The sequence below is a fragment of the Hemiscyllium ocellatum genome, chromosome 31 (genome assembly GCF_020745735.1).
Source record: "Hemiscyllium ocellatum isolate sHemOce1 chromosome 31, sHemOce1.pat.X.cur, whole genome shotgun sequence".
Taxonomy (NCBI): Eukaryota; Metazoa; Chordata; class Chondrichthyes; order Orectolobiformes; family Hemiscylliidae; genus Hemiscyllium; species Hemiscyllium ocellatum.
This window is the reverse complement of record NC_083431.1, coordinates 43378476-43404349: the sequence shown is the minus strand read 5'-3', so window position 1 is coordinate 43404349 and position 25874 is coordinate 43378476. Positions and strand designations below refer to the sequence as shown.

Here is a 25874-nt window from a genome sequence, read left to right as displayed (position 1 = left end):
TTTCCCTGGCAGCGGGTGGCACACTATATAATTTGCTGAGGGAAGGGGTCCACTGCTTGATTTGCCTCCAGGAAGGAGTGTTGCATTGTGTGATTGGCCCCAGGGGAAGGGGTGGACCAATATTTGCCCCTAGGAGCGGCTGCAGCACAGCGATATTCACCCCTGGGGAGAGGAGTGCAGTATAGTGTTATTTGCCCCAGGGAGGGGGTGCAGCATGGTGTTATTTGCCCCTGGGGAGGGGGGTTGCAGCGCAGTGTTTTTTGCCCCTGGGAAGGGGGATTGCAGCACTGTTATTTGCCACAGGGAGGGGGTGCAGCACAGTGTTATTTGCCCCTGGGGAGGAGTGGACCCTGTGCTATGTACCCGCCCCACGGAAGGGGGCGGTGATGCACTATGTGATTTGCCCCTGGGTTCTGCACTCCCTGGGCTTGGCTCCTGCTCCAGTTGTTGCCAAGTTTCAATGAGCACGAGTTGGAGAGGCGGGATGTGATGGGTATTTACGGTGGGTGGTTTGTTTTGGCGGGCCGGTTTATGCGAGTATTTACGGAGTCAGCTCATTTCTGTTTAAGCCGATGACATCACTCGGTGACGGTGTCAATTTCTGGCGGGAAAATGTAGCGAGTGCCGGAGATAGATACATAGACCCAGACGGGGGACTGGGAGATAGATACACACACCCACACGGGAGACTGAGAGACAGGTACATACACCCACCGCTGGCTGGTGAGGGGGGAGATACACACACTCGGGGGAGGGGAAAGACATAGATATAACTGGGAGGAAGGGGGAGAGAGAGAGAGATAGATAGGAAGCGGAGTGAGAGGGAGAGACATCTGGAAGGAAGGAGAGATATTCAACCGGGTGGGGCGAGAAAGCGGAGTGCTGCTGGTTTTACAGATCCCTCTCTCATGGTGCTCCTCCGGGAGGGGATTTGTCCTGGAGCCACCGCTCAACTCATCCAGGCTTTGAGGGACCAGAATGTAGTAACAGGTAAGGAGAGAGCGGGAAACCATGTCCCCTCTCCATCCATCCCTGATACACGCAAAGGTAGACTTACATTATGTTGCTTTTCACAGCCTCAGGAAGACTCCTGCCGCGCACAGGCTTGTTGAAGCATAATCCCTGTAAATGCTGCACGGAGTGTTTTTGTAGAAGGACTGTCACGCCTCAACTTGAATTGCAACTTAACTCCCCACAAGCTGAATCTCGCCAGCCTTTTAGCTCGCTGCAATTCAGTTGGTGACAATAAGGATTGGACGCGCTCCAATGTTGCTTTTTTTTCTCCTGTTTCCCGTCGGTGTCAGCAACCCAGAAGAAACTGTTCTCTTTTATCACTTTGTTGGAGAAGGGAAAGGACTGTTTGACATGAGGGAACGTGGGTGATTGAAAATTTAATTAAAACTTTAGGAATATGCCTGAACAGAGTAGGCCCCCAATAAAAATACAGAAATCTTCACCTGCCCCTGACTTCTAATCGTTAAGTGCCTTAGGATGATATCCTCTTTAAAGATGCAATATGAGCGTGAACAGGGTTTATCCCATGGCTTGGTTTCCAATTCAGTTCTGGTTTAATTCTGTCAAAAGTCGTCCACCTCATTGAGTTTCAAGGACCTTGAGTTTTTTTTTTCAGGTTCACAGGATGAAGGTCTCACTAGCTAGGCTAGCACTTATCACTGCTACCTGACTCCACATGGCTGAGGGTCTGAAGCCACATGTAGATCAGATGAGGACTGCAGATTTCCCTCCCTAAATGACATTAGTGAACCAGATGGGTTTTACAGTCACCAGTGGTTACATACAGCTGTGCAGTATAGACATAGACCCTTCGATGCAACTCGTCCATGCCGACCAGATATCCTAAACAAATCTAGTCCCATTTTGCCAACATTTGACCCATATCCCTCTAAACCCATCCTATTCATGTACCCATCTGAATACCTTTTAAATGTTGTAATTGTACCAGCCTCCACCACTTCTGTGTGCCAAAGTTGCTCCTTGGATCCATTTTAAATCTTCCCCCTCTCACCTTAAACACTTGCACTCTAGTTTTGGACTCCCCCAACTGGGAAAAGTCCTTGCCTATTTACCCTAACCATGCCTCTCATGATTTTATAAACCATTATAAGGTCACCCTTCAGCCTCTGACACTCCAGGGAAAACCGCCCCAGCCTATTCAGTCTCTCCCGATAACTCAATCCTTCCAACCTGGCCACATGTGTGTAAAATCTTTTCTGAACCCTTTCAAGTTTCACAATATCCTTCGTCTGGCAGAATGACTAGAGTTGCACACAGCGTTCTCAGTGTAGCATAACCAATCTGTTTAGAGCAACATGGTGGCTCAGTGATTAGCGCTGCAGCCTACAGCGCCAGGGACCTGGGTTCGATTCCAGCCTCAGGCAGCTGCCTGTGTGGAGTTTGCACATTCTCCCTATGGGTTTCCTCCGGATGTTCCGGTTTCCTCCCACAATTGAAGGATGTGCAGGTCAGGTGAATTGGCCATGCTAAATTGCCCATAGTGTTAGGTGCATTAGTCAGAGGGAATCGGGTCTGGGTGGCTTACTCTTCGGAGGGTCGGTGTGGACTTGTTTCCACACTGTAGGGAATCTAATCAATGTCGTCTACTGCCACAACACAACCTTCCAACTCCTACACTCAATACATGGTCACTGCTAAATGAGCTTTTAATTCCAGATTTATTTTAATGGATTGAAATTTCACTGTTGATCACAATGGGATTTGCACCATGTCCCCAGAATATTAGGCCGACTCTCTGAATTATTAGCTGAGTGATGTAACCGCTACTTCACCTATCCTTTGATGTACTGTATACCATCACATGACTTCTGGTCCACACAAATGAGCAGTGCACAATCTGTCTCATGCTGATCGGGGACAAGACTAGTACATTAACTTCATGAAGGTACCTCATGGGCTGCTGAGTTTGGGGTTAAGGATGTGATGCCCTCTAATTGAGACTCATGCTCACTTCAATCTTTTTCAGTTGTGCAATTGGCATCTGCGCATATTGAAGACCTGGCGCAGAAATGTTCTGTTTCCTACAAGGTAATTGATTGATTTGTTGTCATGTGTTCTGAAGTACAGTGAAAAGCTTTGTTTATGAGCAATACATGCAGTTCATGGTAAGCAAGATGTTTTGATCAGAGGTTGTAGAAAGACTTAGACAGAGTCATATAGATTACATTGCACAGAGACCAATGTTAGCAAGATCAGTATTATTCAAGGCTAGGGAGTCCATTCATCAGTCTAATAGCGGCTGGGAAGAGGCTGTTCCAGACCGTGTTGATGCATGTGTTCAGGCTTCTGTATCTTCTGCCTGATGGAAGAGGTTGTAGGAGAGCATTACCAGTATGTGATGGGTCTTAGATGATGTTGGCAGCATTTCCATGGCAACGAGCCATGTGAGTAGAGTCCGTGGATGGTCTGGGCTGTGCACACAACCTTCTGTAGCTTCTTAGGGCCCTGGGCAGTGCAGTTGCCATACTGGGCCATTCTGAACCCGGTCAGAATGCTTTCAGTGGTGCACCTATAGAAGTTGGTGAGGTTCCTTATGGACATGCCAATTCCCTGAGCTACCTGAAGAGGTGTAATACCTTCTCGGCCGTCACATCTACATGGGAAGTCCAGGACAGATCGTCGGTTATCATCACTCTGAGGGACTTGATGTTCTCCGTCCTCTCAACCTCTGCTCCGTTGATGTAGTTAGGGGCACGTTCTCCTTCTTTCTTTCTGAAGTCAATGATGAATTATTTAGTTTTGCCAGTGTTGAGAGAAAAGTTGTTTTCTTTGTACCAAGTCACCGTGGGCACTGTTTTGAATGTTGATACCAGCTTGATAGTATAAAGACACCCAATTTAATATTTGAGATCTGCGTGTGTTAAATCTTTATAATTTATTGATAGTTACCAAGGAATTGTCACCCGGAGTTCATGAGCACTGCACTAACTTAGAGCATTTTGAAGGGTTTTCCGATTGTGAGGCATCACTGGCAAGGCCAGCATTTATTGCTGACCCTCAGTTTCCCTGAGTCACGGCTTGATAGAATTAGTAGAGGTTTTCAGAGAGCAGTTAAGAATCATCTACATTGATATGGGAAAATAATCATGTACAGGGCAGGTTTCCTTCTCCAAAGGAAAACAGTGACCTATCTCCATCATACTTTATTTTCTAATACACACTGAGACAAGCATCAACCGTACTTGGACAACGTTCAACTCTAAAAGGCGTTCTTTGGTCTACCCGAAACTTGTTGGTTTTCCAGAACAAGGAGTTGATGACCTTGACTGAATTTTGCAGACTGGCTCATTGCAAGGTCCAGGACTATGTGCTGAGAGATACAGTAAAGCTTGGGGTAACTGCCGCCAAGGCACAGTGGGCAAGGACCACTGTCTGAGGTCCTTCTGCGAAATTAAATGGGGATCTGTTTGGCTATCGGACCTTTTCCAGTGCCTCATATATATGTAAATGTGTTCAAGTAAGAGATGTCTTTGGTTCGTTTGGATAGAGTCAAGCTCCAATGTTTGTTTGTTTCCTTGATACGCTTCTGTACAGAACCAAACTGTGTTTGTTACTGTGTATTGTGTGTGTGTAATATAAAAGATTTTTTTTATGTGTAAGATATATTTTTGAAGTTAAAAACAAAAAAAGTACTTTATTTATAATACTCCTGTGAAACGCATTGAGACATTAAAGGCACTATATAAACAAGGAGGAACCTCAATTATTCAAGTTTTGGATTATCCGGACATGGCTGCAAGGTCCGGATGCTTGGAAAGATTTGTTATCCGAACCTTCGATTATCCAAACATTCGATTATCCAAGCAAATACTCCCCGTCCGTGTCGTTTGGATAATCGAGACTGCTCTGTATAAGTTGTTATTGCAGTCACTTTGTTGTCAACAATCTGGCAACCTGTCATTTGGAGCTTTCCAGAGTTTGTTTTTAACTGAAATCGAATTCTTTAACCACCAAGATGGAGTTTGAATGTGGATTGTTGTGTTGTTTGTTTTCAGTGCTGTTTCTGAATATCTGCTCGTGGTGTGTTTGCTAATACTGAAACGTTTGTCTCCCCAGACATTGGTCGCTGTGAGGCGGGTGCTGCTTGCCCAGTATTCCCCCTTCCCTTCCAATGGGGCAGATCTCTATGAGGAGCTGCTGACTTCCACGGCCATCTTGTCAACTGGTAACCGGAGGTACGGGTTTCAGACGTACCACATCCTGAGGGGACGAGGCTGGGTGGGTGCTGAAATAATCTTTCTCCTTGAGGGAAAGACCAGAACTAGAGGATACAATTTAAAAATAGTTGCTTTCTATTTAACAGGGAGGCTGTGAAACTCTCTTCCCCAGAGAGCAGTGGAGGTGGGTCATTGGATATTTTTAAGACAGAGGGAGAGAGATTCTTGACAAACAAGGGCAGCAAAATGTAGACTGGGTTCAGCAGGAATGTGGATTGAGGCAACAATCCTATAAACCATGATCTTATTGTATAGCAGAGCAGGAATGAAGGCCCGAATGGCCTTCTCCTAATTCACATGTTCACATCTATGCAGGTAATGTAATTTGCTTCCAGTCAGGTGCTTTACATGATGTGCTAATATTTTGTAATCTTTCATAATATCAGAAACTGGGTGCAGATACTGTGGTGGTGAAAAATCCGAGAAATATTTTGCTACAGCCATCTTTTGTACATAAACATTACTATCCCAGGCATACAGTGTCTGGGCTCATATTTAAGCTGTACAATTACAACATGCATTCAGTAGTCTATCAAACTTCAAGTGATCCAAGGTAAGGTGGAATCTGGGGCCTTTATATCTACCATCAGGCCACTTGCTGTGATACAGTGATAATGTAATGGCATGTTTCTTAAAGGTATATGACTGTGAGACATAAAATACTGTTAGATATGACACGACACACCTTAAAGGAAAGCTGGGCTGATGTATGTTAGGAACAGGAGTGGGCCATCTCGATTCCTTGAGCATGTCCCATCATTTAGTAAAATTGTGGCTGATCAACTCTGGTGATCCATCTTCAATCCATAGCCTTTACAATCTTTACCTGACCAAGAGCTTTCAGTTTCAGTCCCAAAATGTTCGCCTGTCCCATGAAAATCTTTGGAAGGGTGTTCCAGACAGCTACCTTTTTCTGTGAACAAAAGCCCCTTTCTGTGAATAAAAGCTAGTGCCGATGCAGCGGGCTGAATGGTCTCCTTCAGCCCTGTAATCATTCTGTGAAATCTTCCTGTTTCACTTCAATTACCTACCTTCCATTTTAGCAATATACGCCCTCTTGCTGAGTTCTACCACCAAAGGGAACAGCTATCCTGTATATATGTCCTATTGAATCCTTAATTAGCGATAAGGTGACCCTTCAAGTTGCTAAATTCTGGAGGAAATCTAGGCCAAATTTATGTAACCGGTGCTCCTAATTTAACTCCTTAAATCCTGGCATCATTTGTGCTGTACGTACTGCAAACCCCATCCTGTTTTCTGCTCATTCACACAAAGGTAGAAGGAGCAGCAGACAATAGTACAGACAGTCTAGGGTTTACCTTGCTTATGCCCAGGTACTCCTGGTCATTTTGCACAGATTTATCGTGAGATGTAAGAGTCTAGCTAGGTCAGTGAACAGTGTTGATCTGAGACTGGGAGGGACTGCGGTAGAGTATAGGATCTGGGTAACAAGTTATTGAGCGTTCTGTTTATATGTTCCTTATGTACCCTGCATTTACTGGCTACCAATGACCTTCCTTCCCTCCCATGTGTGCCTCAGCGTGTAGATTGTGGTTCTTGGCGAAATCGCAATTTAATACCTGAGTAACTTTCCCCTTCACGTTTGACTCTGTCTTTCAAGATATAATGCAGAGCTAAGCACCCCTCTTTCTGTTATTCTTATTTTTGGATTTTTTCTTTCGCATTGGGACTTGAAATCTAGATGGTTTTCATTTTGATTTTAGTTGAATAAAGTCTCCATCTTCTGTTACTCACTCTGTACAAGTCACACCAAGAGAACAGGGGGTGGCCGGGCTGAACCGCTAGGCTTTGCCAGGTTTGAATACTGGGAGTCCAATAGCATCAGCCAGCTTCCAAAAGTGGTCAGGCAATTGGAGCAGTGGGTCATGACTTGGCTGTGTTGAGGACGGGTTTGGGAGGGGGTGGGATGGAGTGCTGGATTTGGCAGGGTGAAGCGGGTTTAGGGTGGTAGATTTGGCAGGGTAGAGGGGTGGGTGCTGGATTTGGCAGGCTGAGGAGGGCAGGGTGCTGGATTTGGCAGGGTGACGAGGGGCGGGGTGCAGGATTTGGCAGGGTGAGGAGGGTGGGGTGCTAGATTTGGCAGGGCAGGGCGGGGTGCTGGATTTGACAGCGTGAGGAGGGACGGGGTGCTGAATTGGGCAGGGTGAGGAGGGGCGGGGTGCTGGTTTGGGCAGGGTGCTGGTTTAGGCAGGGTGCGGAGGGCGGGGTGCTAGATTTGGCAGGGCGGGGCGGGGTGCTGGATTTGGCAGGGCGGGGTGCTGGATTTGGCAGGGTGGGTGCTGGATTTGGCAAGGTGAAGAGGGGCAGGGTGCTGGATTCAGCAGCTATTGGGGTCTCATTTTCTGACCCCATGCCAAATGATTGCACACTAATGGAATTTAGTTCAGTTCACTCATCACCTCCATGTTGAACAAGAGCTTTGCCTGCACCACTTTGATTTTCCATTACATTGAGAGGTTTGGATTGAATTCCCTCTCACTCACTCATTCAGTCTGTTAGAATAACGCAAAACTGTCGTGTGATCCCCAGCTAGAGTATTGTGTCCATTCGTTGGCACTGCATTTGAGGAGGATGTGAGTGCATTGGAGGGAGTGCAGGGGTGCTTCGTTAGAATGGTCCAGGAATGAGGAATTTTATTTCATGAAGATGGTTTTCTCTAACCTGAGAGGATTCCTGGCTGAAGAATTCAGACGCATGAGAGGCTGGACCTCAGTAAATAAGGTGTTCCGATTCCTGAAAGAATCTTGAACAAGGTGGCACAGATTTAATTTTAATTAGTAAAAGAAGCAAAAGTGATGTGGGGAAAATAAGTGAGATATTCATTGGAAAGCTGGCACTAATGCGATGGGTTGAATGGCCTCCTGTAAGAAGGCTGTGATTCTGTCTGGTTTTGTTCAGTGCTGCTTGTGATTTGTTTTCTGTGCTGACTGCAGCCTGGATGCCATCCTGGACTCGGGCCTTTACACTGGAGAGCTAACAGAGTTTGTCGGAGCACCAGGCAGCGGTAAGACACAGGTAAGGACCATTTAATTTTTAACAGCAAATGTGCTGTAAGGTGTGACTGATGTCTCGCTGTGATTGTGGGTCAGTTTACACAACAATGGCCTCTTAAAAAAACCAACCTGCCCCTGAACCTCCACAGCCAACGCCAGCAAAGATCACAGCCTGCTGTAGCCACCACTGCGCTGACCCTGAAATGTACGCTAGACTGAGTGCAGACCCTAGCACAATGTATCATTGTTGTCAGGGAGCTGGAATACCCTCATCTCATAATAGTATTTATTTTGTTGTTTTTTTTCTGGAGGCAAGGCATGGCCCAGGGTAGGCCTCAAAGGGAGGCAGAGGGAGGTGTGGACAGACACAACTGATAGGTATTCCAGATAGTTTTTTTGACATCTTTTGTTGATATCACTTTGTACCTAGGGAGCAGACCATCTCAATTGTGGAATCAAAAATCTGTTCATATATGTGAGAGGTTACTCTGTGAGGGGTCTCTACCAGAGGTACAGCCATGTGTAAGTGGGAGTGGGAGAGAGGCTGGCCTGTCCACCATCCATATTACCCACTGCCAGGTGTTGCCCTGGCAACCAGCCCATACCAAAGTCTGGGGGATTGTCCCTGTGGACTTCAGTGCCTGTTTTCATCCCCCACCCTTCCCACTGTTAACCTTGAACGAGGGTTCAGAGGTCCAGACTGTGGGCTTGCCATCTCAGACAAGGGTAGGTTGTTGGGCTCTCGAATTTGGAAGGTTAATAAGACACTAGAGCAGGTGGGTTTCTGCAGCAGGAGAGTGATTGAGAGGGCGCCCTTCAAACATAGGTGCTCTCGCTCTCTCTCTCTCGCTCGCGCGTTCTCTCTCTCTCTAGCTCGCTCGCTCTCTCTCTCCCCTATCGTGGAAATTGAAATAAAAATCCGGCCCTGGTGAGCTGTTTGTGGGAGTCACCCCCTTGCTGACCGGATATTGATCCAGAGAGTTACACCATTTATTTCCAGGGACCAATGGCCTGTGACCAGCCAAACCGAGTACCCAGCTGCCTCCACCCTCTGCTACTGAGCAGCGGGGAGAGAATGGCCCAGGGCAGTGTGATGGAGCTGGAGAAACTGGCACTGCCAGTTGGCAGTATGACCTTCCACATTAGCCTCCTACCATGCCCATTCCATTGGAGGGTAAACCAGGCAATTGTTTCAAAATAATTCATGATTCCTGCCATCTCTTGGTTGTGTGATGGTTTTTCAGCCTATGTCATAGAATCCCTAGAGTGCAGAAAGAAGCTATTCGGCCCATCGAGTCCACACTGACTCTTCGAAGAGACCTAGCCATCCAGACCCAGTCCCCTGACCCTCTCCCTATAAGCCTACATTTCCCATGGCTAACCCACCTAACTGATCCCTAGACACTATGGCCAATTCACCTAACCTGCACATCTTTGGACTGTGGCGGGGGGGAACCTGGAGCACCCAGAAGAACCCATGCAGACACGGAGAATGTGCAAACTCCACACAGACAGTTGCCTGAGACCAGAATCGAACTTGGGTCCCTGTTCACCGTATCTTGTGAACACAGTCCTCTGCGAGCTTATGTCAGTTGATGTTTGTGGGAGCTGGGCTTTAGGGACTGAGTTTGTGTTTCAGCAGCCTCACCCCTCATGTCACTTACTGTTAAAGGTATGCCTCAGCTTGGCGGTGAACATAGTGTGTGAACTGAAGCAGAGAGTGCTCTACATCGACTCAACTGGGGGACTGAGTGCCTCTCGCCTTCTGCATCTGATCCAAGAGCAGGTGAACAGCTTGGAAGGACAGGTAGGAGAAGGCTCCACTTCCACTCAGGTTCGAGTCTGCATTCCCGTACCTTCCAAAAAAAGTCTGTTTAATTAAAAAAGGACAGACTCTAACCTCACACCTTTAATGTATTGTCTGAACTGAGAGAACACTTTTTTTATAGAACCTTAAGTTATTTTGTGACTGAGACTGGAAGTTCTGGGATTTGCATATTTATGAACTGAAACCTGCAACCCATTCTAAAAGATGAAAGACTTAACAACAATCTAGGTTTGGTCCAGATTTTGTTTTAGTTGCATGATATTGGGATCTTTTGCTATAAATTCTGTGTATTCTGATCCTGTTCCACAGCTACCTGATAAAGGAGCAACGTTCTGAAAGCTAGTGCTTCCAAATAAACCTGTTGGAGTATAGCCTGGTGTTGTGTGATTTTTAACTTTGTACGCCCCAATCCAACACCGGCACCTCCACATCATGTTTAATTCTAGTTAGAAAGTATCTCGTCTGTGCACAACATTGGGGGCATGGTGGATGCTTTTTAATTGCAAAGCGTTTGGTTTTTTCCCCCTTCCTTCCCCTCCTTGCCATCACCTCTCCTTTGTCACAATTGTGTCCCTCTCCCTCTCTGTCCTCCCTCCCTGTTTCACAGAGTGAAGCTCTCCAGCGGATTGAAGTGGTGCGTGTGTTTGAAGTGTACCGCCTGCTGGATGTACTGCAGGACTTCAGGACAGGCTTCACACATCAGGTAGGGAGCAGGAAGGGTACAGGAGGTGGTGGGGAACAGAGGTGAGGGCTGGGGGATGGATATCAGGGTATTGAACGTTACATATCTCCCCGTCAGCTCCCCAAGGCTCGTTTCTCTTCCGTTCATGGGTGGCCGTTCCCGAGATCCCCTTTCCCCCACCCACCCCACTGACTCCATCCTGCTCACTCCTATTGTTTCTGCAGGTGACTGGTCCTCGCTGCTCAGTGAAAGTTGTAGTGATCGATTCGGTTTCTGCTTTGCTCTCCTCCATCTTGGGAGGTCATCAACTCGAAGGTGAGATGCCGTGTCAAAGGCTCCAAAAGTTCGGCTGGGTCCGGCTTCGATGAGTTTAAGCTCGGCAAATGAGCTTGGTTTGTGCCTGCAGCTCATTCCCAATCTCACTGCCAGGGGCCAGGGTGTTTGGAGAGACAGCTCCTATGTACCAGGACTGAAAGGGTTTTGAGAATAGGTTGACTGGACTTGGCTTGCAATCCTTTCAAGTACAAAAGTTTGAAGAGGCCACAAATTTGAGGTGTTTGGGATCATTAGAAGAGAGAGAGAGAGGACCATGATTTTCCAGAGCAAGGTGTCAAGACCTCAAAATTAACACTGAGGGTGATGTGTAGTGTCACTTCAGAAGGAACATTTTTCCTCAAAAGCTGCTGGGCTGAGTTCATTGAAACTTCAAAGCTGAGATTGATACATTTTTATTTCCGACAATTGTTCAAGGATATATGAAACCATGGCAGGTAAGTGAGACTGAGATACAAGCCTGTCAAGATCTTAAATGAAGAATTGGCAAATAGGCTGGAGGGCTGAATGGCCTACTCCCAGATTAGATTAGATTCCCCGCAGTGTGGAAACAGGCCTTTTGGCCCAGGAAGTCCACACTGGCTCACCGAAGAGTAATCCACCCAGACCCATTCCCCGACATTTACCCCTGACTAATAGACCTAGACTATGGGCAATTTAGCACGGCCAATTCACCTGACCTGCACATGTTTGGATCGTGGGAGGAAACCGGAGCATCCGGAGGAAACCCATGCAGACACTGGGGGAATGTGCAAACTCCACACAGACAGTCACCTGAGGCGAGAATCGAACCAGTGTCCCTGGTGCTGTGAGGCAGCAGGGCTAACCACTGTGCTGCCCCTTTCCCAGGTATTTAGCAGCTGTGTTCGGAGCAACATTAGTCCGGGAGCAGGTCAGCCACTGAGCACCTTCCGGTCGGGATTGTGAACAGGACACACAATGCTGGCCAGGAAAGTGGTAGCAGCCCCTCGAGCTAATTGAGGTGATGGCAGCAGGAGGTAGTTTCCTCCGAACGTGGGTGAAGGGAGCAGGGAGGAGTTGAGATACAGTGAGGGACAGCATTGGCAGTGAGCTGAGGCCAGGGGGCCCATGGTTAGCCATGAATGACCTGATTTAGCGTTACTGTCACTCCAGCGGTCACCAGGAATCACAAATTAGTTTCCAGGTTACTCTTGTGAGTGATAGTGGGGTGAGAAAAATCAGAGGAATGTTAAATAAATTGCACTTCTAATCGCTTCTTAATTGCTGACGGGGCAGGAGTATAGAGATATATAATTGACAGTGAAGGATCACTCAATTAGGTCATGTGTGTCTTCCTGTGATTGTTGAGGGAGGATATATACTTCCTAGTTGGGAGACCAATGATGGGAATATGGCTGCAAATCACTTAATGCTCTGCATGGAATCAGAAATCTGATGTATACGTAAAGTGGCCAGGATTGTGGTTATGCTATTCGGTAACCAGCTGCCTACATACTCCACCTTTCCCTGAGTGGACAAGTCGAAGAAAACTAGGAGGAGATGACAGCATAATGGTAATATCACTGGACTACTGATTCAGACATGAAAGGAATTATTCTGGGGATATGGGTTCAGTTCCCAATGTGGGAGCTAGTGGAATTTACCTTCAAGTAATTCAAGTAATAAAAAGGAATCTGCAATTGAAAGTTAGTCAGGACAACTACAAAACTATCACTGATAGTTCAAAGCCCATCTGGTTCACTAATGTCCCGTGGGGACGGAAATCCTGTATCCTTGCCTGGTCTGATCTACCTGTGACTCAAGGCTCACAGCAATGGGGTTGACTCTTAATTGCCCTCTGAAAGAACCTATTCAGGAAATTGGGGAATGTTTAGATTAGATTACTTGTTGGGCCGAAGGGCCTGTTTCCACACTAAGTCCACACCAACCCGCCGAAGCACAACCCACCCATTCCCCTACATTTACCCCTTTACTTAACACTACGGGCAATTTAGCATGGCCAATTCACCTGACCTGCACATCTTTGGACAGTGGGAGGAAACCAGAGCACCCGGAAGAAACCCACGCAGACACGGGGAGAATGTGTAAACTCCACACAGACAGTCCAAATCGTCCATGACAACCAGATATCCTAACCTAATTTAGTCCCATTTGTCAGCAATTAGCCCCTATCCCTCTAAATTCTTCCTATTCATATACCCATCCAGATGCCTTTTAAATGTTGTAATTGTACCAGCCTCCACCACTTCCTCTGGCAGCTCATTCCATATACACACCACCTTCTGTGTGAAAATAGTTTCCCCTTAGGTCCCTTTTAAATTTTACCTTCTCACCCTAAACCTATGCCCTGTAGTTCTGGACTCCCCGACCCCAGGGAAAAGACTTTGTCTATTTAGCCATGCCCTACCCTATTTTTTAAACCTCTGTAAGGTCACCCCTCAGCCTCTGACACTCCAGGGAAAACAGCCCCAGCTTGTTCAGCCTCTCCCTATAGCTCATATCCTCCAACCCTGGCATATTCCTTGTAAATCTTTTCTGAACCCTTTCAAGTTTCACAACATCTTTCCAAGAGGAAGGAGACCAGAACTGCATGCAATATTCCAACAGTGGCCTAACCAATGTCCTGTACAGCCACAACATGATCTCCCAACTCCTGTACTCAATACTCTGACCAATAAAGGAAAGCATACCAAACACCGCCTTCACTATTCTATCTACCTGTGAGTCCACTTTCAAGGAGCTATGAACCTGCACTCCAAGGTCTCTTTGTTCAGCAACACTCCCTAGTACCTTACCATTAAGTGTATAAGTCCTGCTCTGATTTCCTTTCCCAAAATGCAGCACCTTACATTTATCTGAATTAAACTCCATCTGCCACTTCTCAGCCCATTGGTCCATCTGGTCCAGATTCTGTTGTAATCTGAGGTAACCCTCTTCACTGTCCACTATACCTCCAATTTTGGTGTCAACTGCAAACTTATTAAATATACCTCCTATGTTCGCATTCAAATCATTTATATAAATGACAAATTGTGGTGGACCCAGCACTGATCCTTGTGGCACTCCACTGGTCACAGGCCTCCAGTCTGAAAAGAAAATCCTCTGCCACCACCTTCTGTCTTCTACCTTTGAGCCAGTTCTGTATCCAAATGGCTAGTTCTCCCTGTATTCAATGAGATCTAACCTTGCTAACCAGTCTTCCATGGAGAACCTTGTTGAATGCCTTACTGAAGTCCATATATATCACGTCTGCCACTGTGCCCTCATCAACCCTCTTCAAAAAACTCAACCAAGTTAGTGAAGCATGATTTCCCACACACAAAGCCATGTTGACTACTCCTAATCAATCCTTGCATTTCCAAATACTTGTACGTCCTGTCCCTCAGGATTCCCTCCAATAACTTGCCCACCACCAATGTCAGACACATTGGACTATATTTCCCTGGCTTTTCCTTACCACCTTTCTTAAATAGTGGCACCACGTTAGCCAACCTCCAGTCTTCCTACACCTCACCTGTGACTATCGATGATACAAATATCTCAGCAAAGGGCCCAGCAATCACTTCTCTAGCTTCCCACAGAGTTCTTGGGTACACCTGATCAGGTCCTGGGGATTTATCCACCTTTATGCATTTCAAGACATCCTCCTCTGTAATATGGACATTTTTCAAGATATCACCATTTCCCCACATTCTATATCCTCTATGTCCTTCTCCACAAAAAACACTGATGCAAAATACTCGTTTAGTATCTCCCCCATCTCCTGCAGTTGCACACAGGCTACCTTGCTGATCTTTGAGGGGCCTATTCTCTCCCTAGTTACCCTTTGTCCTTAATGTATTTATAAAAGCCTTTTGGATTCTCCTTAACGCTATTTTCCAAAGTTGTCTCATGTCCCCTTTTAGCCCTCCTGATTTCCCTCTTAAGTATTCTCCTACTGCCTTTATACTCTTTTTAAGGATTCACTCAATCTATCCTATCTATACCTGACATATGCTTCCTTCTTTTTCTTAAAATCTCAATTTTGGTCGCTGGCCCCAAAGTGCTCCCCCACTGACACCTCAGTCACCTGCCCTGCCTTATTTCCCAAGAGTAGGTCAAGTTTTGCACCTTCTCTAGTAGGTACGTGCACATAATGAATCAGAAAATTTTCTGGTACACCCTTAACAAATTCCTCTCCATCTAAACCCTTAACACTATGGCAGTCCCAGGCTATGTTTGGAAAGTTAAAATCCCCTACCATAACCACACTATTATTTTGACAGATAACTGAGATCTCCTTACAAATTTATTTCTCAATTTCCCACCGACTATTGGTGGGGGGTGGGGGGAGGAGGAGTCTATAAAAGAAGAAAAGAAAGGTACAGGGAAATAGTCAATAGATAACAGAAGGTCCCAGTGCAGGAGATGTCAGAAGTTCAATCAGAAGGCCTAGATCCCCCCCCACCCCCACTCCTGGGATGTGGGTGTCGCTGGCTGGTCAGTCTCTAGCTGCCCTTGAACTGAGAGTCCTGCTGGGCCTTTTCAGAGGGCAGTTGAGAGTCAACCGCATTGCTGTGGATCTGGAGTCACATATCGGCCAGACCAGGCAAGGATGGCAAATTTCCTTCCCTGAGTGACATTAGTGAGCCAGATGGGTTTTCTGACAAACAACAATAGTTTCGTGGTCAATTCTTAATTGCAGATTTTTTTAAAAATTGAATTCAAATTTTGCCATCTGCTGTGGTGGGATTCGAGCCCAGGTCTCCAAAACATTAGCTGAGTTTCTGGATTAATAGAGTAAAAAATGAGGTCTGCAGATGCTGGAGATCACAGCTGAAAATGTGTTGCTGGTCAAAGCACAGCAGGCCAGGCAGCATCTCAGGAATAGAGAATTCGACATTTCGAGCATAAGCCCTTCATCAGGAATCCTGATGAAGGGCTTATGCTCGAAACGTCGAATTCTCTATTCCTGAGATGCTGCCTGGCCTGCTGTGCTTTGACCAGCAACACATTTTCAGCTTTTTTCTGGATTAATAGTCCAACAATAATACCACAAGGCCATTACCTCCTCCAATACTGAATTAGCAATTTGGAGCTCATGAGTTTGCCTTCAGCTGTGACAAGTTGTAAAATTGAATTCATTAAAATCTGATCATTCATGTCTCATAACAAGAAATTACTTGTATAAACTGAATTTGAGTAAAATCCTTCAGTGGAGAAAAGACCCTGAACTATAATGACTGGGTCCTCCTAATATTGGGACCAAGAAGGGCTGAGGTTTGTCTTCCTGGAGTCCGAGTCCCCATATCTCCCTGGGTCTCAGATTTGGCCACGTGTCCAATGGCATGTTCCCATCTGTGCTTCAATTAAACAGTCTTCATGTGAGCTAGCAGCAGTGGTCCTACATAGGGGTTTTGCAACAATTATACTGTACAGAGCTTCTTCCACCTGGGATTTAGGAAGCAAGTTATTTTAGAGTGGTTACCAAATAAGGAGGTGCCAATTTGCAGCACAAATCAATTGTCCCTCAACATCTGCACAACCGGCTTTCTCTCTCTCTCAACGCTGAAGGCACCTCCTCGATTTTTGAATAGTCAACTTGTGTGCCTTTGTCATTTTTGTTTTGTTAGGTATGTCTCTCATGATGCAACTTGCGAGGGAACTGAAGACAATTGCCAGAGAACTGAATGTTGCTGTAATTGTGAGTAATGGAACCTCTGACATGTCGATAGATTTGGATTGTAGTGTAACAGGAAAAAAGGCCTAACACACAACTTTGATTGTTAAAGTACGAGGATTTATCTGGATGATACAAACGATGAGCAACTTCAGTTACTCTGACCAGAGAATGTTATATGGAGATTTAATGGAGGTGACCAGAATTATGAATGGTTTTGTTGGAGTAAATGTGGGAGCACAGATATAAAAACCAGAAGGAAGAGAACTTATTTTTTGCAATCAGTTAGTGTGGTCTGCAATGCTTTATCAGGAAGGATGATATTTAACAGCGACTTCCAATTGGATAAGTACCTGAAAATCCTCTTTTACAGGTTTAAAAAAAAAAGCTGAACACTGAGCTGAATTAGATAGCTCTTTCAGAGAGATTGCATTGTCACATTGGGCAAAATGGCCTCCTCCAATGCTGATTGGACAGACCAGTGTTGGATGAGAAGAAAATTTCTCTGTTAAATGTTGGAATAACTGAAACCGTTGTTTTTAGTCCCCAATCTCCGTTCCCTTGTGACTGACTCCATAACAACTATCTGAGATTAAACCAGCCTGACACGACTTCGTGTCATATTTGAGCCCAAGATGCGTATCCATCTGTGCTTCAACACCATCCAAAAGGATGTCTGATTCCATCTCACTAACATTGTCTGGCTCCACTCTTTGCTAACCTTACCAGCTGCTGAAGCCATGGTTTATGTCTTTCTTACTTGTAGACTTGACCATTCCAAAGCTCTTCAGGCTAGCTTCCCACATTCTAATTTGATTAAAATAAATATGGACCAGGTTAGACACTGCCTTGTAAGGGCCTTCTAAGAACAAAAAAAGTTAACAGACATGTGTAAAGGAGACATTTTATGGTCCTTTCTGGATGTGACGACACACTCCAGCCCATGTGGTACCCACTGATCGCTGAAGACCTCATTCGTGGTGGTGGTCCCCACACGTTCACCTCCATGAATATTTGAGTGCAGATGTTTCCACAGAAGAGAGCCAGGTGCTCTCTTCCCCTACCTCAACCTGTTGTTGACAACTTTCTCCATTTTCCACATTCCAACCTTTAGCCTGGAGGTCCCAAACCTCTGGTTTAATTCGCACCGAGTTCAGATCGTCTGTCAGGACCAATCTCGCTTCCCCCCAACTTTGTGGATCATGGTCAAGCAATGCGCAGAATTAAAAAATAATCTCAACCTTGTTTTTAAATCCCTCCCTCTTTCTCCAATCTCCTTCAGCCACATATCAACATTCCTCCTATTCTGATATTGTGAACCTACTCTGAGCTTAAACCCTCCACAAATGGTGGTTGTCACGACCCTGAACTCTGGCCTTCCGTCCCATCCACCTCACTTTCCTCCTCTGGAATATTCTTTAAAACCTACCTCTTTGATGGCCAGCTGACCGCATACATCTCTGTTTGTCGCCTAGTCTCCTGATTTGTTTAAGAACACTCCTGTGAAACACCTTGGTCTGTTTTTTATTTTAAAGGCACGTCCAAAACATTGTTCCTTAATTATCATGATTCTTATCGATTTCTTATCCAGTCTTGTGTTGTTAAGATTTGTTCCTTTCCTGCAGGGGAGTGGGTGGGGAGAGAGAGAAGTTCCCCTTCATTTCACCTTTCACAATCACAGTACAGAGCATTTTACAACTTTCGAAATGCAGTTACTTGACCTGGGAAATGTGGCAACTGATTTCCACACAGTGAGCTCTGTGAACAGCAAAGAGCTGTTGATCTGATTGTGTTCACCGATTTTTATTGACTTTTCCACACTTGCCAGGTGACCAATAGTGTGGTCCAGGACTCTGGTGGTGGTGGTGGAGTGAAGCCAGCTCTGGGACGCTCATGGAGTTACGTTCCTAACGTTCGTGTCCTGCTCCAGCGTGGGACAGAAGGAGCTGCTCTGCAGCCAGTGAAGCGCACAGCAACTATACTGAAGTCATCTCGGCAGGTAGGGGGCGCCAGTAATCCACGGGTGTGGGAAGCTGGGGTAATGGGTGGCACTTTGCCTCCTTTTCCAGTTGTGCACTAACGCCTTGTGACATTGGCTGACTTGTACATTAGTAAGTAGGGGGCGCTCTGTACATTAGTAAGATTGTCTGCTCCAAACTATGAAAATGACTGCTGTGTTATTCCGCCCCCCCCCACCTTATAATTCACTGAAGCTGAAGGTAGACTCTGATCACCTTGCTGTACAGGCCTGCATTGATCTAGATGAGGAGAACTAGGTTGGAAGGGGTGATGGTACTAACACCACACCCTATCAGAAACATTGTGGGAGTGATTATTTCCTGATGGTGTAATTAGGATGGAGGGGCGTTGTTCCTAATAATAACTCGATCCAGACACCTACTCAAACTTTGCATGATCCAGAGCTGCCTCCATTCAGCATCTTCTGGCTTGCCGTCTGGAGAGGAAGGGGCGTCTCAGCAGCATTGTTAACATTAAGTAAATGCTATTGGTGTGAGCTTAGCTTTTTTCCTTCTCCATTATCAATCCCCTCCTTTCACACTCTGTCTCATAAGCATCTCATAACCTGATTTCAAGTGTGTATATGTGTGTTTTATTTCCCTCAGCCCACCAGAATAAGCACAGAGTTTGACATCACTTCCTGTGGAACACTGACCACTCAAACTGCTTCCTCCCAGCATTCTACTGGTGACCTTGACAACGCAGATTGAAACCTGGCTGGACTTTCTGTCAACAGAGAGCTGTGTGTGAATTTTGTTTTATTGCAGTGAATGTATTTGGTGGCGTTGATGAAGATTGTGGAGGAGCAGTTACATGGCAGCACATTGTTCATGTGCAAAGCCCACTCTTTATGTTGTGGCTGGTGTGTTAGAGTCAGCCTCTCTCCTTGTAGAGAGGTAGCAGGATGGAGAGATCTTGGAAATTTTAACAGCCTGTACAGAAGCAGGTCCATCAGACCCTTAAGAGTTTGTTGTTTTTACTGTACAGCTTTATAGACTTGGCTATGGATGTTAAATGGTGAATGACTGTGTATGGTTAGCCAAATGTCTTTATGTATCTACAACCAACAACTTGCATTCATTTATGTAACCAGTGTGAGGTTACAGTTTAAAAGCCACGTCATTTGCCCCATCATCCCATCATAGGGAGTTGGTGGGCAGTCTAATCCTGGCACGGATAAATAAATCACCCTTATGCACTAAAAAGGCGTTGTTGACATTCAGTAACTGCACAATCTGCCTTTCAAACCATGGGAATGAGTGGACTGGAACATTGAACAGGCCAACTCTCCTGTAGCTGGAGCTGAACCCACATTAACAATGCCAGTCATACAGCACAAAAACAGCACCTTTGGTCCAACCAGTACATGCCGAACATAATCCCAAACTAAAGTAGTCCCACCTGCCTGCTCCTGGTCTATATCCCTCCAAACCTGCAGTGCAGGGATCCCCTGTGGCCATTCCCCCCAAACAATAAGTATACTGTTGAGGGGGATGACTTACCAGGGGAAAGCAGTGTGGTACAGGACTCTGGCACAGGGAAAGGGGAAGAGGAGCAGAGCAGTAGTCATTGGGGACTCCATAGTTAGGGGGTAAGATAGGAGGTTCTATGGGGACGAGAGAGACTCATAGTTGCCTCCCAGGTGCCAGGGTTCGTGATGTCTCTGATCGTGTTTTTGGGATCTTTAAGGGGGAGGGGATGCAGCCCCAAGTTGTGGTCCACATAGGCACCAACAACATAGGTAGGAAGAGAGATGGGGATTTAAGGCAGAAATTCAGGGAGCGAGGATGGAAGCTTAGAGCTAGGACGAACAGAGTTGTTGTCTCTGGTTTGTTGCCCGTGGAATTGAACACGTGGCTACAGGGATGGTGCATGAGGGAGGGTTTTGGACTCTTGGATACTTGGGGCTCTTTCTGGGGTAGATGGGACCTCTACAAGCAGGACGGTCTTTATCTGAACCAGAGGGGTACCAATATCCTGGGGGGGAAATTCGCTAAGGCTATTGGGGTGGGTTTAAACTAATCCAGCAGGGGGATGGGAACCAAAATTGTAGTTCAAATATAGAAAAGGTGGAGAGTAGGCAGGTCCGAAATCAAGTTTCAAGGACGCAAGATGGCACCGGCAAGCAAGAAGTTGGTTTGAAGTGTGTCTACTTCAACGCCAGGAGCATCCAGAATAAGGTGAGTGAACTTGCAGCATGGGATGGTACCTGGGACTTCGATGTTGTGGCCATTTCAGAGACATGGCTAGAGGAGAAACAGGAATGGTTGTTGCAGGCTCCAGGATTTAGATGTTTCAGTAAGAACAGAGAAGATGGTAAAAGAGGGGGAGGTGTGGCATTGTTGGTCAAGGACAGTATTACAGTTGCAGAAAGGATATCTGGGGACTCGTCAACTGAGGTAGTATGGGCTGAAGTTAGAAACAGGAAAGGAGACGTCACTCTGTTGGGAGTTTTCTATAGGCCTCCGAATAGTTCTAGAGATGTAGAGGAAAGGATAGCAAAGACGATTCTTGATAGGAGTGAGAGAGACAGGATAGTTGTCATGGGGGGCCTTCAACTTTCCAAATATTGATTGGGAACACTATAGTACGAGTACTATAGATGGGTCAGTTTTGTCCAGTGTGTGCAGGAAGGCTTCCTGACACAGTATGTACACAGCCCAACAAGGGGTGAGGCCACATTAGATTTGGTACTGGGTAATGAGCCCAGCCAGGTGTTAGACTTGGAAGTAAGTGAGCACTTTGGTGACAGCGACCACAATTCTGTTATGTTTACTTTTAGTGATAGAAAGGGATAGGTGTATACCACTGGGCAAGAGTTACAGCTGGGGAAAAGGCAATTCTGATGCGATTAGGCAAGATTTAGGAAGCATAGGATGGAGAAGGAAAACTGCAGGGGATATGCACATTAGAAATGTGGAGCTTATTCAAAGAAAAGCTACTGTATGTCCTCTAAGTATGTACCTGTCAGGCAGGGAGAAAGCTGTACAGCGCGGGAGCCGTGGTTTATGAAGGAAGTGGAATCTCTCTTCAAGAGGAAGAAGCAGGCTTATGTTAGGATGAGATGTGAAGGCTCAGTTAGGGCGCTTGAGGGTTACAAGGTAGCCAGGAAAGACCTAAAGAGAGAGCCAGGAGGAGACATGAGAAGTTGTTGTCGAGGAGATTACTGAGATACAGGCTACTAGACTAGGTGTGATTGAGGTTCACAAGGAGGAGGTATTAGAAATCCTGCAGAGTGTGAAAATAAATAAGTCCCCTGGGCCGGATGGGATTTATCCTAGGATCCTCTGGGAAGCCAGGGAGGAGATTGCCGAGCCTTTGGCATTGATCTTTAAATCATCATTGTCTACAGGAATAGTGCCAGAGGACTGGAGGATAGCAAGTGTGGTTCCCCTGTTCAAGAAGGGGAGTAGAGACAACCCTGGTAACTATAGACCAGTGAGCCTCACTTCAGTTGTTGGAAAAGGTTATAAGAGATAGGATTTATAATCACCTAGAAAAGAATAATTTGATTAGGGATAGTCAGCACGGTTTCGTGAAGGGTAGGTCGTGCCTCACAAACCTTATTGAGTTCTTTGAAAAGGTGACCAAAAAGGTACATGAGAGTAAACCGGTTGATGTGGTGTATATGGATTTCAGCAAGGCATTTGATAAGGTTCCCCACAGTAGGCTATTGTACAAAATGCGGATGAATGGGGTTGTGGGAGATATAGCAGTTTGGATCAGTAATTGGTTTGCTGGAAGAAGACAGAGTGGTGGTTGATGGGAAATGTTCATCCTGGAGTCCAGTTACTAGTGGTGTACCGCAAGGGTCGGTGTTGGGTCCACTGCTGTTTGTCATTTTTATAAACAACCTGGATGAAGACATAGAAGGGTGGGTTAGTAAATTTGCAGACGACACTAAGGTTGGTGGAGTTGTGGATAGTGACGAAGGATGTTGTAGGTTACAGAGAGACATGGATAAGTTGCAGAGCTGGGCTGAGAGGTGGCAAATAGAGTTTAATGCGGACAAGTGTGAGGTGATTCACTTTGGTTGGAGTAACCGGAATGCAAAGTACTGGGCTAATGGTAAGATTCTTGGTAACGTAGATGAGCAGAGATCTCAATGTCCATGTACACAGATCCTTGAAAGTTGCCACCCAGGTTGACAGGGTTGTTAAGAAGGCATACGATATTTTAGCTTTTATTAACAGAGGGATCGAGTTCCGGAACCATGAGGTTATACTGCAGCTGTACAAAACTCTGGTGCAGCCGCACTTGGGAGTATTGTGTACAGTTCTGGTCACCACATTATAAGAAGGATGTGGAAACTTTGGAAAGGGTGCAGAGGAGATTTACTAGGATGTTGCCTGGTATGGAGGGAAGATCTAATAAGGAAAGGCTGAAAGACTTGAGGCTGTTTTCATTAGAGAGAAGAAGGTTGAGAGGTGACTTAATAGAGACATATAAGATAATCAGAGGGTTAGATTGGGTGGACAGGGAGAGCCTTTTTCTGAGAATGGTGACGGCAAGCACGAGGGGGCATAGCTTTAAATTGAGGGGTGATAGATATTGGACAGATGCCAGAGGTAGTTTCTTTACTCAGAGTAGTAAGGGTATGGAATGCTTTGCCTGCAACAGTAGTAGATTTGCCAACTTAAAGTGCATTTAAGTCGACATTGGACAAGCATATGGATGTACATGGAATAGTGTAGGTTAGATGGGCTTCAGATTGGTATGACAGGTCAGCGCAACATGGAGGGCTGAAGGGCCTGTACTGCGCTGTAATGTTCTATGTTCTATTCACGTACTTATCCAAATGCCTTTTTAAACTTTGTAACTGTACCTGAATCCACCACTTTCTCTGGCAGCTCATTCCACATATGAGCCACCCTGTGTGAAAAAAGATGCCCCTTATGTCCTTTTTTAAATCTTTCTCCTCTCACCTTAAAAATATGCCAGAGAAGAACGGGAGACTGTGTGGAGTTTGCACATTCTCCCTGTGTCTGTGTGGTTTTCTTCCAGGTGCTCCGGTTTCCTCCCACAGCCCAAAGATGTGCAGGTTGGGTGAATTGGCCATGCTAAATTTCCCATTGTGCATTAGTCAGAGGGAAATGGGTTGGGGTGGGTTACTCTTCAGAGGGTCGGTGTGGACTTGTTGAGCCAAAGGGCCTGTTTCCATACTGTATGTAATCTAATCTAATCTCAAGTACCCAATCTGGCCAAGAAATCCTTGTTCTGTAAATGCATCGTGATTACTTTGACCAGTACTTTCACCTTGACCTGTACTATATCTGTACTGCCAAATGTTATTAAAAACCACATGAGCAATTGAGATACTTCCATTTGCTGTTCACAGTGAAAAATGTTTCAAGTCCTGTTAATCATGAAGAAATAACGTTAATGGTTTCAATGCCATATCTATAACATACCATCTTACCTTCACAGACTATAACTTTGTCAGGGCCTTCCTAATCGCAATCATTCTCTTAAAATGCACTGAATTTCCTCAATTTATTGGAAAAAATACATGACCTCATCCTCAAAATGTTGCCTGCTGTAGATGCATCGATCCACGATGGTTTCGGTAAAAGTGACCACCGCACAGACCTTGTGGAGCCTTCACACTGAGACTACCCTCCAACGTGTGTCACATTAACACCACAATAAGTGGAAGAGACTGCGGACAGATCAAGCAGCTCAAGATGGGCATCCATGAGATGTTGAACTACTGAATAGTACGGAATATTTGTGCTCTAGAACTTAGCACAACACTCGCATCTACCTGACGATATGGAATGTTGCCCAGGTATATCTGGTCCACAAAAAAAACGGAATATCCAGCACAGCCAATTATCTCCCCAATCAGTCTACTCTCAATCATCAGTAAAATGACAGAAGGTGTCTCCATTGGTGCTGTCAAGTTACACATACTTAGCAACAACCTGCTCACTAATGCCCAATTTGAGTTCCGCCAGGGCCACTCAGTGCCTGATACCATTACTGTAAGGCCTTGCTTCAAATGTGGACAAAAGAGCTGAATTCCAGAGGTGAGTTGAGAGTGACAGCCCTTGAGATGAGGCTGGAGTGTGGCATCAAAGAGCCTAGCATCATTCAGAATCAGGGAGCACACAGGAAGATGGTTGTGGCTTCTGGAGGTCAGTCATCTCAGCCTGGTGCATCCATGTGAGTGTCCTTAGCCCAATCATCTTCAGCTGCTTCATCAATGATCTTCCCCCACCCCACCATCATATTGTCAGAACAATATGATGATTATTAAAGAACTATAACCAATAGTTGTGTTACTCTATGCAATATACAATAAGTTCTATTCAGGTGGAGTATGTTCCTTTAAGGCTAAAAGGTCAAATTGCTAAACAGTTTCATCCTCCATTTCGTTGCGCATGCTGCTGTTTCTGTATAATCGAAGTGTAAATAAATTCGATTAGTTAGATTAGACTTACAGTGTGGAAACAGGCCCTTCGGCCCAACAAGTCCACACCGACCCGCCGAAGCGCAACCCACCCATACCCCTTACCTAACACTATGGGCAATTTAGCATGGCCAATTCACCTGACCCGCACATCTTTGTGACTGTGGGAGGAAACCGGAGCACCCGGAGGAAACCCACGCAGACACGGGGAGAACGTGCAAACTCCACACAGTCAGTCGCCTGAGTCGGGAATTGAACCCGGGTCTACAGGCACTGTGAGGCAGCAGTGCTAACCACTGTGCCACTGTGCCGCCAAGTTGTGACAAGAGTTGTGTTAACCTCTTTAGTTGGGCATTGATGTTGCTTTCCACATTTGGATTATGAAGAAACCCGACATAAATCCTGAATTTTGGGATTTCCAGACAGGATTGGTTGTTAGATATTGAGAATGGCACACCACCCCAGCTTTAAAAGGCAGCCTGACAGTGTGAGGTTCTTGCAACAGCCACAAGGTGGAGTGTTGATTTTTGAAAAAATTATAAAAACATTGTTTTTAAGAAATGTAATGTCATGCGCAGGATTAGAATAATATTTTGGGTCCGTGATGGTTTGGAAAATTCACTTCTCGTGGTGAGAGTATGTAATTCAGAGAGCCTTGTCTGAATGTCACAGACCTGGTCAGAGATTCATTGC

At 45.8% G+C, this 25874-nt stretch overlaps 1 protein-coding gene across 1 annotated transcript; it reads left to right on the top strand.

Moving 5' to 3' along the window:
• The first annotated feature begins 612 nt into the window (after positions 1-612).
• rad51d (RAD51 paralog D) lies at positions 613-24065 on the top strand. The gene is made up of 10 exons (XM_060848223.1): positions 613-990; positions 3002-3063; positions 5092-5210; positions 8207-8288; positions 9939-10073; positions 10702-10797; positions 11001-11091; positions 16704-16774; positions 18579-18749; positions 19375-24065. Exons 1-10 carry the CDS (start codon positions 909-911, stop codon positions 19477-19479), a joined length of 1014 nt encoding a protein of 337 aa, XP_060704206.1. The 5' UTR covers positions 613-908; the 3' UTR covers positions 19480-24065.
• The last annotated feature ends 1809 nt before the right edge of the window (positions 24066-25874 follow it).